Raw genomic sequence first — 20,035 nt, 5'->3', positions numbered from 1 at the left:
GATTCAGGAAAACAACTGGTTAAATTACATAATATTTATTACTAGCTCTACACAGAAAAGATAAGCCAATTCTAAAACAACTATTTCAATCAAGCTAAAACAAATGCATTTATAAAGCAGTGCAATTATACTTAGCATTTTTTAAAATAAACTCATTTTAATTCCATTTCCCACAAATTTTATTTATCTGAAAGGCAGAGCGCAAGTGAGTGAGCGAGCTCATCTGCTGGTTCACTCCCTAAACGCCTATAAAAGCTGGAGCAAGGCCAAGTCCTAGCAAGGAGCCAGGAACTCAGTCTGGATTTCCTGTGTAGACAGCAGGAACCCAATTACCTGTCCAACACCTGCTGCCTTCCAGGGTGTGCATTAGCAAGAAGCTGAAATAGGAACCAAGGCCAGGATGCCAACCCAAGCACTCTGATACAGGGAGCACCTTCATTGCTAGGCTCAACACCCACCCATTAATATTATTTTTCCATGAAAAATCAAGTACATGCCAACACCAACAAATGGTAAAAATTATATTCAAAAACATTTTTAAAAAAGAAAATGTCATTGGCAACACTTTGATTTAAAACAACTTAAGAAAATAATCTGGGGTGGGCATTGTAGTACCGTGGGTTGAGACGCAGGGGCCGCACGTGCTGGATCAAGTATCAGCTACTCTGCTTTGGGTAAGGATTCCTAACGCATGTGGGAGGCAGTGGATGACCACTGAAGTGTCCAGGCCCCTGCCACCCACATGAGAAACTTGGACTGGGTTTCAGATTCCTGGCTTCAGTCTGGCCCAGCCCTGATGTTGCAAGCACTTGGGAAGTGAACCAGTGGATACAGGATCTCTCTGTCACTCTGCCTTTCAAGTAAATTAAATAAGCATTTAAGAAAATAATTTAAAAAAAAATTGAAATAATAAATTGGTTTCATAAAGTCACAAATCATATGCAATGGATACTTGAAGATATTTTGTATCAAAACTTTTCTTTTAGAAAACAGAAATTAAATTCCATAAAGGTTATTTTATATATTATAAATTTAATTAGAACAGCTTACATGATTCTTTTAAAATTAGTGATATCAAACTGAGGTGCATCTTATTAAATTCAACATCCTTTCAATGTTGTTATGGATCTAAATAAGGTTTTTACCCTTAAAATAGCTTTGCTAAACGCACTATGGTGAAATCAGACGGACTACGGGAGGGACCCTACCTCCTTCTGCTGCAGCTGGCTTCGGTAACTCGCGGACTGCTGCTTTAGCTGCAGCTCCGCCGCTTCATGCTTCTCCTCCAGATCCACACACAGCTTTCTGAGCCTTTCATTCTAGAAGCAAAGCAAACAGTGTTTTCAACAAAAGCACTACAAGTGAAAACTGTTAACAGTAGTTATATGCATGGAATTATAAGAAACATACTAATTCTCACAAAAAGATGTCTGATAGAAAAGGTCTAAGAATTCTGGCCTTTAAAAATTAATTTGCTGTTCCTATATTCTTAACTTCTTTATACCCAAATATTAAGTTAGGGAATTAAAAAGCTACATATTAAACAGAATTGCATTCTTCAAACTGCACATAAATAAAGGCATTACTACAACTTAGAATCCCGTTGGAATACAGTAACCTCTTGATAACTGTAACTTGCTGCCAGTATTATTTCTAACTTTGGCAGTATTACAACTCTGCAGGATACAGAAACAGAGACAGGTGTATTAAGAAATAGCAAACTGCAGTATATAGTCCTCATTAAGGGAGAATAATAAAAAGCTCAGGAAAAAAAACTGAGATAAATAGGAAAAAATAAAAAGTTGTAAACAATGCATTTTAAAGACAGGACTAGAACAGTTTCACAGTCGTCATTAATTTTCCTTACCTCTGATTTTAAGACTGCATGAATGGCTTCAATTTCATTTCTTCTAGAATTTGATAAATCTGCTATAAAAGAAACAATAGACACTGAATATCTTTTTTTTTTTTTTTTTTTGACAGGCAGAGTGGACAGTGAGAGAGAGAGACAGAGAAAAAGGTCTTCCTTTACCGTTGGTTCACCCTCCAATGGCCGCCGCGGCCAGCGCGCTGCAACCGGCGCACCACACTGATCCGATGGCAGGAGCCAGGTGCTTCTCCTGGTCTCCCATAGGGTGCAGGGCCCAAGCACTTGGGCCATCCTCCACTGCACTCCCGGGCCACAGCAGAGAGCTGGACTGGAAGAGGGACAACCGGGACAGAATTCGGTGCCCCGACAGGGACTAGAACCCGGTGTACCGGTGCCGCAAGGCGGAGGATTAGCCTGTTGAACCACGGCGCCAGCCTGACACTGAATATCTTGATCAATGTCATATGAAGGAATAAACAGGCATTTTAAGAAAACGTTTCATTGAATTTAGATAGACTGCAGGCTTACATGAGAGCGATTCAGAAGACACATTACTTGATTTATCACAACTTTCGTTGCTAGGAATGTTCTTCATTGTCACAGAAATCATTCATTTTGCCCATTTCCTGTACCTTACAACATCTACCTTTACCCCTCGGAAGGTTTCTTAAATTCTCATTGTTGGTTGTGGTCAGGATCATGGTGCAGCAGATTAAGCCACTGCTCGTCATGGGAGCATCCTTTATCAGAGTGACTGTGAATCCTGGCTACGCTGCTTCAATCCAGCTTCCTGCCAATGTGTCTGGGAAAACAGTACTTGCACCCCGCCACCCATGTGACCCCCGGATGGAGTTCCTGGCTCCTGGCTTCAGCCTGGCCCAGCACCAGTGGTTGAAGCCATCAGAGGCATGAACCAACTGTTGGAAGATCTCTTTCAGTCTCTATCACCCACTTCTCAAACAAACAAGTATTTAAAAAAAAAATATTGTGTGGGAAATGAAGTTTTGCAAATTCAAACTCCTTCTCTGCTGCTTAAGTTGTAATCTTAGGTAAGACTTAACTTATTCAACTGTTTCCAACACTACCAAATAATTAACAGCCTATAAACAAAGAGTGAAAAAACACCAAGGGGCCGGCGCTGTGGCACAGTGGGTTAACGCCCTGACCTGAAGCGCCGGCATCCCATATGGGCACCAGTTCTAGTCCTGGCTGCTCCACTTCCGATCCAGCTGTCTGCTATGGCCTGGGAGAGCAGTAGAAGACGGCCCAAGCCCTTGGGCCCCTGTACCCAAATGGGAGACCCAGAAGATGCTCTTGGCTCCTGGCTTCAGATCAGCGCAGCTCTGGCCATTGCGGCCAATTGGGGAGTGAACCAGCAAATGGAAGACTTTCTCTCTCTCTGCCTCCCCTCTCTTTGTGTAACCCTTACTTTCAAATAAAAATAAATAAATCTTTAAAAAAAGAAAAGAAAATGCACCAAAATACTGAAAAACAATGCACTCATTTTGTTTTGTATATTGTTTTACACTTTCATTTAAAGTTATTCTCATTTCTCTTTAAAAGTAGGGTCAGAGCTTAGCAGTATTAAAATTAAACCCTTGATGCTGTCAGAGAACCATCATCCATAGAGTTATATATTTTTCTAGGTACTAGTATTTCTTTAATTACTTACAGCATTTAAATATTTTAAAAATAACTTCTGGGCAGGTGTTGTGGCACAGCAGGTTAAACCATTGCCTGCAGTGCCAGCATCCCATACGGGCACCAGTTCTAGTCCCAGTTGCTCCACTTTCAACCTAGTTTCCTGCTAGTGCACCTGGGAAAGCAGCAGTAGACGGCCTAAGTCCCTGGGCCCCTGCACCCACGTGGGAGACCTGGATGGAGTTCTTGGCTCCTGGCTTTGGCCTGGCCCAGCCCCTGCTGATGCAGCCATTTGGGGCATGAACCAGCAGACTGAAGAGCTTTCTCTCCCAGTCTCTCTAATTCTGCCTTTCAAATAAATAAATAAATAAATACATCTTTAGGAAAAAAAATTCTGAACTACAGTTTAGATCAAAAGAAAATACAGGGGCTGGCGCCGTGGCTCACTAGGTTAATCCTCCGCCTGCGGCGCCAGCATCCCATATGGGCGCTGGGTTTAGTCCCAGCTGCTCCTCTTCCAGTCCAGCTCTCTGCTGTGGCCCAGGAGGGCAGTGGGGGATGGCCCAAGTGCTTTGACCCCTACACCCGTGTGGGAGACCAGGAAGAAGCACCTGGCTCCTGGCTTTGGAATGGCGCAGCTCCAGCCATGGCGGCCATTTGGGGGGTGAACCAACAGAAATAAGACCTTTCTCTCTGTCTCTACCTCTCACCGTCTAACTCTACCTGTCAAATAAAAAAAAAAAAAAAAAAAAAAGGAAGAAGAAAATACACACTGCATGTAACAAATTACAGCGACTCACAACTCACATTTCTTGTTTTGAAAATTATCAGGTAGGGCTGCGTCTGTGGTTCTTACATCTCCCTTTAAACTGCCAAAGGTCTTGTTGCTACTCTGAGGAGGACAAAGTAGAATCCAGTCTGCTTGGATGGGAACTGTTCAAAGCAGCAATTCTTTCAAAGGACAACTTAAAAGGTTTATGCAGATCCCCACCGTCTACGCTGGTCCCTGCCCTTGTCCATAAATCCCAGCCTTTGTAAGCACAGGAGCAGTGCCGCACAGATGACAAAATGCTGAATCCTCAGTGCGGGAGAACAGAAGCGCTACCATCCGCCCGCCGACAAGCGCTCGCTGTCAGGCACAGTGTAGGCGTTCTGCACTTACACTCCCGGTTAATTCTCTCACAACCTCACGCTATTCATCAGTGGATGAATGGATAAGTGTGTGTACGTGTGTGTGTGAAAACCCTCGATAGATGGGATGGCCCTGTTTACCAGATACAGAAACTGCTTTTTAGAGCTTGAGTATTTAAACATTTGCCAAAGATACCACAATTTATAATGCACAGAAATGGAATTTTCTTTAAAAAAAATTTATTTGAAAGTCAGAATTACCGAGACAGGGAGAGACAGAGACAGACTGATGGACCATCCGCTGGTTCACTCCCCAAATGGCCACAACAACCAAGACCAGGCTAGGCCAGACCCAAGTCAGGAGCCAAGAGCTTCATCGCGGTCTCCTATGTGGGTGCAGGGCCCAAGGTATCCTCTGCTGCTTTCCCAGGCACATTAGCAGGGAGCTGGAGTGGAGTAGCGGGGACACACACCGGCGCCCACAAAGGATGCTGGTACCACAGAAGGCGGCTTACCCTGCTAAGCCACAGCGCCAATACCCAGAAATGGAAGTCCAACCCATCTTCGTCATTTAAAAGCCCAAGGTTCTAACCTTGGCTAAATCAACAGAATGGTAGAACAACTTTCTAACACTGAAAACATAGTTGGTTTTGAACTGGCGCCCATATGGGATGCCAGCATTGCAGATGGAGGACTGTCCCGCTATACCCCAACACCAGCCTTCGAGATGTACCAACAGTGTTATTTTGGAACTGTTGTCTTGTTCACTGCTGGTACAGGGTGAACAACAAATGCTTGTTGAATGACTAAATGAACTGCACTCAGATCCCACTTTTAAATAATACACAAAACCAGTAAGTGAGGTATTAAGCAAGTCCTAGCGTAACATAAAACAAAAATAAAATCATCAAGCCATGACAGAATTTGAATCACTCACTCACATCATTTTTATTGAGTACCTACTATTCACCACAAAGTTGCCACATACTGATAATGTAAGGACCAAAAAGCACTCGCACCCTGGGCCTCCAGGAAAGATCAATTAGAAATTGACATGGCAAGTGCGTCAGGGAGAGATGCACAAAGTTCTGTCCACACAGAGCACTGGCGATCAGCCTGCAGGGCGTCAGAACGGCTGGGCAGGTTGCACAGGGAAACTGTTTTCCAGGTAGTGGAGGGTGAAGAAGGACACAGAGAAGGAAGAGCCTTCGGGGCAGAGGCCTGGAATCCCACAGGTACCTGACAGGGCTCCGGGTGGCTGCAGCTCTGGGCCCAGCGTGTGTGCACCTGTGACGAGTGGTGGACCAGACTAGAGAGAGTGGTTGACCCCAGACAAGGCAAGTCCGTGGCCTTGAAAAACTAGAGTTTTGGAGTCTGCAAGTAATAGGGTCAGGAAACTTGTAAGCCAATTTCTTTTTTAAAGAGTAATTGGCAATACAACAGAAAATGGAACATGAGAGAAACAGTCCCGGGAGAGATTTCCGGGATCTGACCCCAAGAAGGAAGGGTGAACAGGGGAAGGCCAGTGCTGACCTGGGATACACAAGACCTGGTGACCACCCGGCAGGAGGAGATGGGCGAGATTCCTAACTCGGGGAACTGGGTGGACGGTGAAACCGCTAAGACGGAGAACACAGCACACAGGGCAGGGACGGAATGAATTCCACTGCAAACACACACGCACCCTGGCTGAGGGATGCTTCAGAGGGTCGAAAGAACTAGCAAACTGCTTCCTAGCCATTCCTAGCCAGAGGCACTCAGCCCTCTCCGCCTGCCTCCAGGCCCCGTGGACTTTCCTGGACACACACGGAAGTCCTTCACTCCCAGGCCCAAACCTGGCCCAACCGCACTTCCCACCCATAGGCGCCCCGAGAAGCAAGACAGAGTTCAGCAGCTCCATCGTCCTGCCTCTACAGAGACACCGCGGGAAATCTAAACAGAGGCACCGTCCTTGTCCTTCTATCAAATACGTATCAGGTATCCGTTAAATCAGGATTTTTTAAAGAACTAAACCAGAATGTTAATTCACAGAAAACAAAACCGTCAAAGGAAATGCTCTCATCCAAAAAAATAAACCGGACCCCTTCCGCCCTGGAGGGCAGACCTGGTCTGAAACTGAAAAACTCCTGCTCCAAGCGGGTCTTGCTGAACGGACACGCCAAGAAACCAGGCTGGCAGCTGCCTTCACCTCTGGCCCCCACGTCACCAGGAAAACAAGAGGACTTCAACCACGAGCGACGGGGCTAAGGCCACCCAGAGAAGGGGGCTCTCCCCTGCCCTGCCGCTGTGCCCCAGAAAGGGGCGGCCAGGCAGGCCGAAAATGAAGTAGCAGACACACACCGGGGCCTCCGAGGGCAAGAGTCGCCAGCGTCACGGAGTTAGTTCAGCTGTCACCCAGACAGGCCAGCAAAGCAAACGCCCAAACGAGGCGGCCACTGGCCCTGTGGTCAGTTACACGACCACCACCGGGCCCGGCCCAGAGGAGGACTAAGCAAGCGGTGGGCGCAGGTGCACCGAGCCGCACCCGGGTCCGCACGGGGAGGAGGGCCCGGCCGCCCCCAGGACCCCGGGGAGCAGGAGTGTGCGGACACAAGGGCGGGGAGGCGCCGCGTCCCCTGACGGACGCCGCTGGCAACCAAACACGCGTCCGCGGGGTCCCGGCGAGCCCTCCCGCGCTCGCCCCAGCTGTTACCTTCCACTTCCTCCGCGCCTTCCAGCAGCATGTCCTTGGTGAAGTTGGAGATCTGGCCCGTGAGGGACGCCAGGCTGCCCCCCACCTGACCCAGGGACTGGCCCAGGCCGGAGCCGAGGCCCCCGAGCCAGGACGACATCGCCGCGGGCTGAGACGCCGACTCGGTCCGCTCGGGAAACAAGCGCGCAACGCGGGCAGGCGGTGCCGCCGAGCGCCCTCCGGCCGCGGCCTCCGCGCGACTGAACTCGGAGCTCAGGACGTGACCGCACAATGCGGGGTCCCCAGGCAACGCCGGCTCGGGGGCGCCCACCAACCGCCCGGGGACGCACAGGCCCGGCGCGGGGCTTCGCCAGGGGCCCGCCCCTCGTGACACAGTCACCCCGAGGTGCCTCCGCTCATCCCCACGACTCCCCGCCGTCCGGGTCGGGCCGCTTCTTCCTCTGCTTTAGTGACTTCCCCCAGGTCCGTGGGCAACTCCTGCCAACTCGACGCCCGCCGCCATGACACTCGCTCTGGAAGCGGCAGTGGACCATCGAGACGCGCCGCCGCGGCCTAGAAGGGCCGCACAGAGCCGCCGGACGTGGCCTTGGCGCAAAGGAGCGTGGGACCGCGGAGGACTGGGTGCGTTCCGGCGGGGCCGGGCGCCTGCAGGCCCAGGCAGGGTCAGCGTCCACGTAGCCCGCGGGCTTTGGCCGTGAGCGCAGCGGCCGGAAGCACCGGTTCCCGACGCTTGCCTGCGCGGCGTTCCCAGCTCGAAGCCCTGACGCGGGAACCCGGAGGGCCGTCATGCTGTTCTTGAACATGTCCGTTCGGACTGGGCCGGCGAACGCGGCGGTTGGAGGTGCGGCCGAGCGGTTCCTCGGGACGCGTCACGCGCACCCTGTACGGATCGCCCAAGCCGCTGGGTGCTGCGTGGGGTCCGGGGACCCAGCGGGAAGGCCGGGCTGCGGGCCGGAGACCCGGGGCGGTCTCTCCGGTGGGGACGCTGGCCTCTTCACTTCCGTGAGGCCGACTTCACAGCCTGCCTCCGGGACCATCTAGCACGGGCCGACGGGGACGGGGACCCAGCCTGCCTCCGGGACCATCTAGCACGGGCCGACGGGGACGGGGACCCAGCCTGCCTCCAGGACCATCTCTGAGCACGGGCCGACGGGGACGGGGACCCAGCCTGCCTCCGGGACCATCTCTGAGCACGGGCCGACGGGGACGGGGACCCAGCCTGCCTCCAGGACCATCTCTGAGCACGGGCCGACGGGGACGGGGACCCAGCCTGCTTCCGGGACCATCTGAGCATGGGCCGACGGGGACGGGGACCCAGCCTGCTTCCGGGACCATCTGAGCACGGGCCGACGGGGACGGGGACCCAGCCTGCTTCCGGGACCATCTCTGAGCACGGGCCGACGGGGACGGGGACCCAGCCTGCCTCCAGGACCATGTCTGAGCACGGGCCGACGGGGACGGGGACCCAGCCTGCCTCCAGGACCATGTCTGAGCACGGGCCGACGGGGACGGGGACGGGGACCCAGCCTGCCTCCAGGACCATCTGAGCACGGGCCGACGGGGACGGGGACCCAGCCTGCCTCCAGGACCATCTCTGAGCACGGGCCGACGGGGACGGGGACCCAGCCTGCCTCCAGGACCATCTCTGAGCACGGGCCGACGGGGACGGGGACCCAGCCTGCTTCCGGGACCATCTGAGCATGGGCCGACGGGGACGGGGACCCAGCCTGCTTCCGGGACCATCTGAGCACGGGCCGACGGGGACGGGGACGGGGACCCAGCCTGCCTCCAGGACCATCTCTGAGCACGGGCCGACGGGGACGGGGACCCAGCCTGCCTCCAGGACCATCTCTGAGCACGGGCCGACGGGGACGGGGACGCAGCCTGCTTCCGGGACCATCTGAGCACGGGCCGACGGGGACGGGGACGTGGACCCAGCCTGCCTCCAGGACCATCTGAGCACGGGCCGACGGGGACGTGGACCCAGCCTGCTTCCAGGACCATCTGAGCACGGGCCGATGGGGACGTGGACCCAGCCTGCTTCCGGGACCATGTCTGAGCACGGGCCGACGGGGACGTGTGTGTGCACAGCCTGCTTCCGGGACCATCTGAGCACGGGCCGACGGGGACGTGGGCCCAGCCTGCCTCCAGGACCATCTCTGAGCACGGGCCGACGGGGACGGGGACCCAGCCTGCTTCCGGGACCATCTGAGCACGGGCCGACGGGGACGTGGACCCGAGCCCCCAGCCTGGGAGATGCCGGCGGCTCTGTGTTCCGAAAAGGATCCGCTGGCTCTGCACTCTTAGGGGCAGTGCCTGTGGTATTAGGAATCCGGTGGCTCCAGGCTATCGTTGCTCTCTGGGGCGTGGATGCTTCTAAAAGCAAACCTGCAGCTCATTCTGGAAGTTTATTAAGTGCTGTCTACGTGTTTATACGGAAGACATCATAGCCTCTAACAAGTCTGCGATGTATCCGAGGGAAACACCTGCCAACCCGAGGAGCGACCACCAGGGCAGTTTGCCCTCGTGATGTACACCCCGGATCTGTTTCATCTTAGCCGCGGAGTAGCCGAGCCCTTGTTCCTCATCTCCTCCCTGAAGTGCCCTCCCTAGAGTTAATCCGTAGCCATAGCCTTCTCCGTAGCTTCAGTTCAGAGCCAGCCAGTGTTTGTGACCAATCGCGTTCTAAGGACAGTAATCTCCAACTGTGGGAAATCTGCCCGTAAAGATGAATGAAAAGTCACTGTCATGGAATATGAGCCCCAAGACTCGTATCGCTGGGCTCGTGTCTCTGGGGCCCAGGTCACTCATCATCTACCCTGAATAAGCCTTCCTTTAAAAGTTTTATTTAAGGTATACACTGTTTGTCCTGAGTCAGGAACACAGTGACACTTCCCACCCTTCTTCCTGCTCCCTCTCCTGTTCCCATGCTTACTTTTGACAAAGATCTATTTTGAGTTTACCTTATACTCCTAGGATTAACCCTAACCTTTTTACAGTGCCTGGGTCTGTCACTTTCTAGATGTGTGACCTTGGGCGGGTTACTCCCACTCAGCAGTTTTTCATTTGGAAAATGGTAACAACAGTGCTTACTGGGTGGTTGTTAGGAGGAGTAAATAAGGCAATATTTTTAGGTGCTTGGAAAAATACATGTTAATTTCTGCGTAAGTGCACAGTCACTAGTGTCTACTGTTACTCTAGATGTCGGGGATGCGGCAGGAAAGGAAGCCAAGATCCCTGATCTGAAGTTTGCAGATAACAAACCAAAGTAGTGAGGGTAAGGGTGTGACCTGTGACCAGAGGACCACGGGAAGGCTGTGGGAGGGGGAGAGAGGATACTTCTAGTGTTGACGGAGGTGGGCTGGGAAGGCCTCACGTTAGGTGCTCTTTGAACACAGACCTGGAGGAAATGAGTGAGGCATGGTACCTGGGGAAGAGCAGCCAGGCAGGACACAGCTGATGCAAAGGCCTTGAGGCCCGAGAGTCCTTGGTAGCTTAGAGGGTTTGTAGAAAGGCAAGGATGGCTAGAGAGCGGGCTGGGAAGGTTCTAGGCAATGAGGAGGCAGATCGCACAGGGTGGAATAGGCCATTGTGAGGACTGGCTTTACCCAGGGGGATGGGGAGTGAAAGAACTCAGGACTCAAGTGGGTTCCTGAATGACGCTGAACATTTTACCTGTGGAAAATTGAGCTCACTCTTTTCCTGTTTGTGGATTCTCTGAAGTTCCATTTCCATAAATTCATCTCAGGCCACAAAGATGCTATAGTTAATGAAGAAAAAACAAATGCAAATATATGCCTTTACTTCATTTATTAACTAACGTAAAGGCTGTGTCCTAAAAGCTCCCTATGGGGAACTTTTCCTGTGCTGTTGCAAGTATGCCAGTAAATCACATGTCTTTGAAAATGGGGGTGTGGGAGGGGACGTCAAAAGGCTTGTTAGGAGTTGATAATTGTTGAAGTTGGATGTTGAGCATGTAGGGGTTCTTTATAGTGATGTTTGCTTTTGTGTATGTTTAGAAATGCTTTATAGTGAAGAGTCACAAAAGATACCAAGTTCGGTAACATCTTGGCTCAAAATGCCTCTTCCTGCCAGATATCCCTGTGGCTAATACAGACAGCCTTCGTTGTCCCTCACCAGGTGGCAAAGCTCACCCAGCACAGTTGCACATAACACACCAGACAGAGCCCAGGGGCTTCACCTGGTGATGGGCTCTAGGTTGCCCAGGTGAAATGCTGAACCTGTGACTTCTGAAACCTCAATGGATAGGAAAAAAATAAAATTTTATATATATATATATACACACACACACACACACACATACATACTGTCAGCTGCAAGCTGATTTTCCTTGCTGTCCATATAACTCTAGGGAAAAGGAGTTCCTCTGTCCTAGGAAAACCATCCAAATGGATTTATGTATGAAAATGTAAAGCATGGGCTGGCGCCGTGGCTTAACAGGCTAATTCTCCGCCTTGCGGCGCTGGCACACCGGGTTCTAGTCCCAGTTGGGGCGCCGGATTCTATCCCGGTTGCCCCTCTTCCAGGCCAGCTCTCTGCTATGGCCCGGGAAGGCAATGGAGGATGGCCCAAGTCCTTGGGCCCTGCACCCGCATGGGAGACCAGAACTACCTGGCTCCTGGCTTTGGATCAGCACGATGCGCAGGCCACAGCGGCCATTAGAGGGTGAACCAATGGCAAAAAGGAAGACTTTTCTCTCTGTCTCTCTTACTATCCACTCTGCCTGTCAAAAAAAAAAAAAAAAAAAAAAAAAAAGTAAAGCAAACATGCATTTTTAAAATATAAGGGTACGGCCGGCGCTGTGGCTCAACAGGCTAATCCTCCGCCTTGTGGCGCCGGCACACCGGGTTCTAGTCCTGGTCGGGGCGCCAGATTCTGTCCCGTTTGCCCCTCTTCCAGGCTAGCTCTCTGCTGTGGCCTGGGAGTGCAGTGGAGGATGACCCAAGTGCTTGGGCCCTGCACCCCATGGGAGACCAGGATAAGCACCTGGCTCCTGCCATTGGCTTAGAGTGGTGTGCCGGCCGCAGCACACCAGCCACGGCGTCCATTGGAGGGTGAACCAACGGCAGAGGAAGACCTTTCTCTCTCTCTCTTTCACTGTCCACTCTGCCTGTTAAAAAAAAAAAAAAATACAAGAGTACAAAAAGTTCATGGAAATGGGATTAAATTTATGTTGGTATAAGAAATTTTAAAATCCACGAATAGTTTTTCCTAATACACATTTTCTGAATCTTTTGAAGACGTATGTACACGAATTTCAGCAAAGTTGCACCATAGTAAACTTTCAAACTTTGTTTTTCCACGGTTTGGATGCTCCTTCATATTAGTCTGTTTCAGAATTTCTAAATATTATACTTATAATTGCCTTTTTCTCCTTTAGACATTACCAGCTTTCTGTCAAGAAAAGTGAAGGATTTGGCGCAGGTTTGTCCCCACGCCTCCACGTCCCTTCCTCGGGGCTCTCAGTGTGGTGAGAACACAGCTGTTGGCACAGCCGTCAGGGCCGACCTGATCTGACCTGTTCCTCGCGGCTGAGCCAGCTGCTGTGCCAAGATCACGTTTCCTTGATTTTTCAACTTTTGTTTTTCCTGAAGTTAACAGATTCCAATTTTTAAAAAACTTGCCCAATATTTTACCATTACAAATAAAATCATTGTCGGTAAAACTTACCAACAGAATTGTAAAGCATGCTGCTCATTCGGTTTTCGACTGAATTCTGTTGGTTCGCTTACTCATCCTCTCCGCCCAGGCTCTGTTCTCTGATCGCTGATGATTCTCTGGGCCTGTGTTTCTTCCCGGAAGCTTGTCAGTCTCTATCACTGATGCTCTGGACTGAATGGTGAGCTTTGATGTGGATTTGTGTCAGGCACTCTGTGAGCCCTTTCAAAAACCACAGCTTTTAGCTATGCAAACTATTTTTTACTGACGAGTGGTTGCTCTCCAGGGAATCTGTTGTTTCTCGCAGACTTAACCCAAACCTCCTCATTTCAGCCCACCTCTCACCCCAGCTCCCAAGATGCCCTGCTTCCTGTGTGTTCCTGGGAGTATGTGCTTGCTAACACTGGATAATCAGCTTTGTGGTTCTGCTCACTCCTGCGTTTTCTCATCCCTCTGTGCTCGCAGGAGTGGCTGCTGTGTGGTCCCCAGTCTGCCCCTCTGTGCAGTCATAGACCCTCGCTTTTTGGCCTGGCTGATCCCAGCTGATCCTGCCTGTGTGCAGAGTTGACACCTTGTGAAGTCTACGATGAAGCTGCGCCCATCTGTGTGGACTGGCTTCCCTCCTTTCCTTTCCCACTTACCTCCCTCTACTCCTTCCCTCTCTGGGGTCACTGCAGGCGTTTGGGATGCCCACATCCCATATCAGAGGGCCTGGGTTCAGGTCCTGGCTCTGCCCCCAATAACAGCTTCCTGCTAATGTGCGCCCTGGGATGCAGCTGTTGATGGCTCAGATACTCAGTCTCTGCCACTCTTGGAGGAGATGAGGATTGACTTTACAGTTCTGGGTGTCAGCTGGGCCCAGCCCAGGCTGCTGCAGGAATTTGGGGGGAGTGAACCAGCAGATGGGAGATCTGCTGTCCAAATACAAGTTTTTAAAAACTGGGAGGAGGGGGGTGGCATGGTGGCACAGCAGATTGAGCCACGACTTGTCATGCCAGCATCCTTTGCAGTGCACCAGTTTGAATACTGGTTATTCTGCTTCCAATCTAGTTTCTCGCTAATGCACCTGGGAAGTCCTTGGGGGCCTTGCCACCCACTTGGGAGACCTAGATGAAATCCTTGGCTCTTGGCCAGTCTGGCCCAGAGCTGGCCATTGCTGCTTTTTAGGGAAGTGGACCAGCAGATAGAGAATCTTCCTGTCATTCTTTCAAATTATAAAAAGAAATCATTTTGGGGCCGGCACCGTGGCTCACTGGGCTAATCCTCTGCCTGCGGCACCAGCATCCCATATGAACACTGGGTTCTAGTCCCGGTTGCTCCTCTTCCAGTCCAGCTCTCTGCTGTGGCCCAGGAGGGCAGCGGAGGATGGCCCAAGTGCTTGGGCGACTGCACCTGCATGGGAGACCAGGAGGACGCACCTGGTTCCTGGCTTCGGATCCGCACAGCGCGCAAGCCGTGGCGGCCATATAGGTGGTGAACCAACGGAAGGAAGACCTTTCTGTCTCCCTCTCCCACTGTCTAAACTCTGTCAAATATAAAAAAAAAAAAATCATTTCACAGGGATCCCCATCGCAACATCTGCCTCTAATGAACCTAAACTAAGATGCATGGGCATCCAGAACAAAGACCATCTGGCAGCTGGGAGCAGCCGTGTACTGAAGTGCCAAGGTCAGAGCCGTTTGGTGCCATCAAAACTCAATGAATTGGTCCTGTTCCATGCTACGAAGCCTTACTAAAAAGATTCATAGGGTGGCTGGCATTATGGTGTAGCGCATAAAGCTGCTGCCTGCGACACTGGCATCCCATTTGAGTTCCAGTTCCTGTGCTGGCTGCTACACTTCTGATCCAGCTCCCTGCTAATATGCCTAGGAAAGCAGCAGCAGATGTCCTACGTGCTTGGGTCCCCTGCCTCCCAAGTAGGAGAAACAGAGGAAGCTCTTGGCTCTTGGCTCGGATTGGCCCAGCCCCAGCCACCACGGCCCCAGCTGTGAGGAGTGAACTAGCAGATGAAGACTCTCTGTAACTATTGACTTTTAGATAAATCAATGTAAAAAAATATTTAGGAAAAAACAATTGAGCAAACATTTAACAATCAGATTGTCAATAAAGATTTGGCACTCAGCGTCATTTTGGAAGCTTAGAGGCTCACGTACTGAGGGGCCCTCTGGCAGCTCGATGGAAGGGCCACCAGGCAGCTGGTTAGGAAGCACTCAGGAACAGTGCAGCTCCAGTCGCCCGGGGACCCTGTTCAGAAGGCACAAAGCCACACAGGCTGCTGGACCTCTGACCCCACTACCTCACAGCTGTGAAGGAACAATGAACACAAAAAAAGGAATACAAAAGCAAACATTCTCTTTATTTAATAATCTCTGATATTTAAAATACAACATCCGCATTAACAATGGAATCCTCAGCATTGCGCAGTGCTCTGGAAGCCCGGCTTTCTAAGGACAGGAGGGGAGGCCTGCGTGTGCTCCACCAGCACACAGGGAGGCAGACTGGGGTCCTGAGCAAACAGCACTGCCACGGTGCACCTGGATCATGGCCAAAAGACAATGCTTTCTAGTTCACATGTTTTTCATACTTGAACTTCAAAGATTTATACAGAACAGTAATTTTCAAAAAGTTATTCCTAGTAGTCCAGTGTTGTAGAAATTAGATAATCACATTTCAAATGTATGTTTTCCTCTTTCAAAAAAAAAAAAAGCATCAAATTCCAGGAAATATTGCCCTTCGAATTACGCAAGAGGCAACTGGAGGGTCTTCTAAATGAATCGGGGATTTTTTGTGTATATTTCATGGCTGCTTCCTACTGTTTGTCTAGGAATCCAGTGTACTGATTGAGAACTATTAAACATACCAATTACCATAAATTTAGAACTTATTGCATTAATTCTTAAAGCGTCAGACCATTAAAAAAAAAAAACAGCAAAATTTTTCAATTTAAAAAAAATTCAAGAATTAACCAAGCCAATCTTTTCTTTCATAAAAGCAGAACAAAACTTTTTATTATGTATAAGACTAACTTTAAAAAAATAAAAAGCCAGTTCATTCCTTTAACAAAAGATGGGAGTTATAAAGGGACTAGGAATGAACAAAAATTTTTTATTTTGAATATGAAAAGTTATTTACATTGCTGAAATTAGCTGATCCAATCTGATTTTTCTTAATTAAGGTCACATAGGTCACACTTCCATACTTATTAGGGTTCAGACACAACAAACAACTTACTGTGAAAACAGTGGCCATAGAACCCTCCAACTGCAGATTTTTAATAGGAAGTCATCAATAATTAATTGATGCCTCCAAAGAATTTAAAAGATTTTTCAATTGAAGATTGATTATGCACTGTCTAAACCTTTCTTGGATTTGCCCAAGTCCACTGGACCAGTTTTTAGAATTCAGTAATGCTTGGCACTAGCATGATATTTTAAACAGTATCAGATGTGCAGACATTCAAAATGTCACTTAGGCTCCGATTATTCAACTTAACGTTAAATGAAATAATATAGACTACTGGTAGTTTGGCCAATAATAAGACTCAACTAATTTCGGGCTGTTTTCCTCATTAACTTTGGCATCATGAATAAAGCCTTAATTAAGAAAAATCAAGTTTGAAAAAAAAGCGAAGCACACACTTATGTAAAATATTCTAAAAATTCTAAATTATTTGGCCAGGATCTTAAAATTTAATTATAGTGTTTACCTGCAGCGACCTTTTCAAATAATTTACTGAAATATATGTTAACTACTGTAAAAAAAAGTATTTTGCAAAGTTTTAGATCAGAGCTTAGTTACTCTGAATTTTTAAAACACAACTACTTATTAAATCCATGACATCTGAAAGTATCAAAGTGTTATTTCCAAAGTTGGTTTAAACTTTACTTATAACATTTGCAATACTACTATACACATTTTATCCCAGTAATACAAATTATACGTTAGAAAAATGATACAGTAGTTTAAATATTAAACATTAAGGTGTTCCCAATTGGTACAACAGAATGGAAATCTCCAAAGTCCTCAGGCAGGCAGCCATCACGGCTTCCGCTGTTCTCGGTTTCTAGTGACTGGCATCTCCCGATGTGGGACGGCAGCTTCCTGTTTTTCTGCTTTTTGATTCTATGGTAGGAAGCATCGGCATCTTCTCACAGTGGCCAATTAAGAAATGGAATATAAGCATTCAATTAAATGTAAGCCAGTCCAAACAAGATGGCAGGTCACTAATGACTGCCGATTTGCCTGCCAATTTAACAATCCCACAGCAAACTGAAGAACACATTCAAGTGTATCCAGTGTGCGCTTGGGTCTGCTGTAAACACGCCCCTAACAAACACGTCACCACGCCTCATTTTCTCAAGTGCTTTAACTAGGGTGTACACACAGGAGTTTCATAAACTCTGAAGATAAAAAGCTCTCAAGTATGTTTTAGTTTTCTCATTTTATGTTAGGGAGTATCAGCTGAAGTTTTTGGAAAGTTTGATGTAATTTTCCAATGGGAAGAGATAAAAGCCAAATATGGATGGAAATGATGATTGGCATCCTGGGGATCCTTGCATAAATGTTCAGTCTTAGAATGCTCAGTTTTGTAAATCCTGAGGGATTAGTACAAAACTCCAACATTCCTTGCAATTCTAAAGTTATAATTCTTCTGAAACATTTTCAATTGTTAAAACTTTACATTTTAAAATAAAACTCTTAATTTTGTGTAAATGTAAAGGAATTTCAGAAAACTTTAATTGGCACAAAATAATAACTAAAAAAATCTGTTCTATCCAAGAAAAAAATTTCTTAGTCATAAATAAAAGATATTTTCTCTCTGCAGTGAGTTAGCAATAAATCATAGATCAGAAAACTTTCCCTGATTAAACATGTGCAGCCACATATCAGTAGGGCCACACAGCACACTTTTAACTTTTTAAGTGGTTCGCTGAAAATTCTTCTTGAATTTTAGCTTATAAACAACTCAACATCCAAAAGGGCTTCCTAAGGAATGGGAGTAGAGACTGAATGACACCTGCCAGCCTCAGAGACGTGGTCAAGTGTCCTCAACATCACACTGCGGCACTGATCCAGCCAGACACTCTGTGCATCTCAGTTATACAATGCTTATCAAAACTAAGGACTTTCTTATTTACACACACTAAGTACGGTGACTTCTACAATCCTTAAGTTATTTAAACATGATCAACTCTCGGATCACAGTACAAATTTAAATATATTTTCATTAGTAAACGATTTTCATGTTGCAGATCACCACCTCTGGCAAGCTATACCTACTATAAACAGGGGTGAAGCAGAGTCTACATTCACTTATAAATGGAATAGAAAGACTCCATTGTACATGGAAAAGAAAAAATGAAACCTGCTACTAAAATTGAAGGCCAAATTTTGTCTATCATACATTCATGGTGGGTATACGTGTAAAATCGCCTATCAGAAGGAAACCTGCTTGCATACTATGCTTCTATTTTAGGAAACAATAAGGCCCAAGAAGCAGGGGATACAATGAATCTGTAAAGTTCTGACGTCATTGATAAGACATTCACAAAACATCTGGGAAGGCCCATGCGCACATTAAAAAAACAAACAAAAATGCACCTGTATTCTCAACTCCCCATGCAAGGCTGACATCAGAGCCTGGGAATGCACCAGAGCCATGAATGATGGCTGCACCACTGAGGGCTTAAACGTGAAACCTTGACAAAGATGAGTGTATTTTAAGAGTTCTAGAAAAATAATGAAAACCAGATAGCAAAGAAATTGTGATTAGAGAAAATGACATTGGAAAACATCCATGTTCACAATACAAGTTATTGGAGGGAGAACAGCTTATCCTCTAGAACCATTACTATTATCCATACAGACAACAGACACTAACCTGCAAAGGTTATTTTGGTTAATAAGAAATAAAGCAACTACTAGATGAAAGTGAACCGAATTACCTACAACAGGAGAAAGAAAAACCGTACGGGGAAAGTTCTGTGGCAAAAGCTAAGGAGTTGGTCTGCAAAAAGGTCCCAGGAAAATGCTCTGATTTTAGACATGTTAGATATTGCACAATCAGAAGAGAAAAAGGAACATTTAGAAAACTATTTTAAATGTCTTTAATTGCTGAATGCCTTTGGCTAGTACGTGGAGGATTATTGTTTAGTCCTACAACTGACACATTTTCATCATTTTGTTTGCAAACCACCTGAAAGTCTCATCGCCTCTGTTGAACACTGTTCTTTTTGATGCGTTACCAAAAAGGATCCTATGCTGTCACCACACAGGATCATGTTGGAAAATGAGTATCTAAATGATTTTTTAAAGGTACTATTTTTTCCTTTCTGTTTTCAAATTATTCTGAACAGTTTCTAGAGACATGGTCACAGCTGCCTGAAGCATGTCTTCTTCACTCATAGCATCATCTGTTGGGAAAGAAAACACATTCATTTGTTAAACATGTCTGGGAAATTCTCAAAGTCATCAAAAGGTAAAGTTCTTCAAGCTTTATTTATTTAGGCTCGCGTGGTGGTGCAGGTTAAGCCATCACCTGTAATGCCAGCATCTCATATCTAAGTGCTAGCTTGAGTCCTTAGCTCCACTTTGGATCCAGCTCCCCATTCATGCACCTAGGAAAGCAGTGGAAGACGGCTTGAGTGCTTGGGCCCCTGCTACCCACATGAAGCCCCTGGCTTTGGCTTGGTCCAGCCTCAGTCCCAGCCACTGTGGTCATCTGGGTACTGAATTGTGGATGGAAGATCTCTTTCTCTATCTCTGCCTTTCAAATAAACAAAATGCTTGTTTACTTGAAAAAATATTATCTTACTTATTTAAAAGGCAGAAGTGACAGAAGAGGGAAAGAGCAAAACCTTCCTCTGGTTCACTCTCTCAGTGCCTACAACAGTCAGAGCAGAGAGGAGGCAGGAACCCCACCTGGGTCTTCCTTGCTCCTGTGTGCAGCAGGGCCCCGAGCACCTAGGTCATCATCTGCCACCTCCCAGGGTGCACATGCGCAGGAAGTCGGAGTGGAGGAG

General features: G+C 48.1%; 2 protein-coding genes across 7 annotated transcripts in view; both read right to left on the bottom strand.

Annotated features, from left to right (window-relative positions):
- Positions 1-7,848, bottom strand: part of TRIP11 (thyroid hormone receptor interactor 11) — an 82,394-nt gene extending 74,546 nt beyond the window's left edge. For 2 of the 3 annotated variants that reach the window (XM_062181751.1, XM_062181753.1), the window contains exons 1-3: positions 7,335-7,848; positions 1,868-1,929; positions 1,209-1,319 (exon numbers count right to left, since the gene is read on the bottom strand). In XM_062181751.1, the coding sequence (XP_062037735.1) occupies positions 1,209-1,319; positions 1,868-1,929; positions 7,335-7,473 (312 nt within the window). In that variant the 5' untranslated portion in view covers positions 7,474-7,848. The remainder of the gene's footprint in view (positions 1-1,208; positions 1,320-1,867; positions 1,930-7,334) is intronic. The other variant, XM_062181752.1, reaches the window with a different exon arrangement.
- Positions 7,849-15,348: 7,500 nt separating this feature from the next.
- Positions 15,349-20,035, bottom strand: part of ATXN3 (ataxin 3) — a 45,541-nt gene continuing 40,854 nt past the window's right edge. For 2 of the 4 annotated variants that reach the window (XM_062181296.1, XM_062181297.1), the window contains exon 11: positions 15,349-19,426. In XM_062181296.1, coding sequence (XP_062037280.1) covers positions 19,332-19,426 — 95 coding nt within the window. In that variant the 3' untranslated portion in view covers positions 15,349-19,331. Of the gene's footprint in view, positions 19,631-20,035 lie in introns of all 4 variants that reach the window. The other 2 variants (XR_009864803.1, XM_062181298.1) reach the window with 2 other exon arrangements.

The sequence above is a fragment of the Lepus europaeus genome, chromosome 22, assembly GCF_033115175.1.
Source record: "Lepus europaeus isolate LE1 chromosome 22, mLepTim1.pri, whole genome shotgun sequence".
NCBI lineage: Eukaryota > Metazoa > Chordata > Mammalia > Lagomorpha > Leporidae > Lepus > Lepus europaeus.
This window is presented reverse-complemented; position numbering and strand designations above follow the sequence as displayed.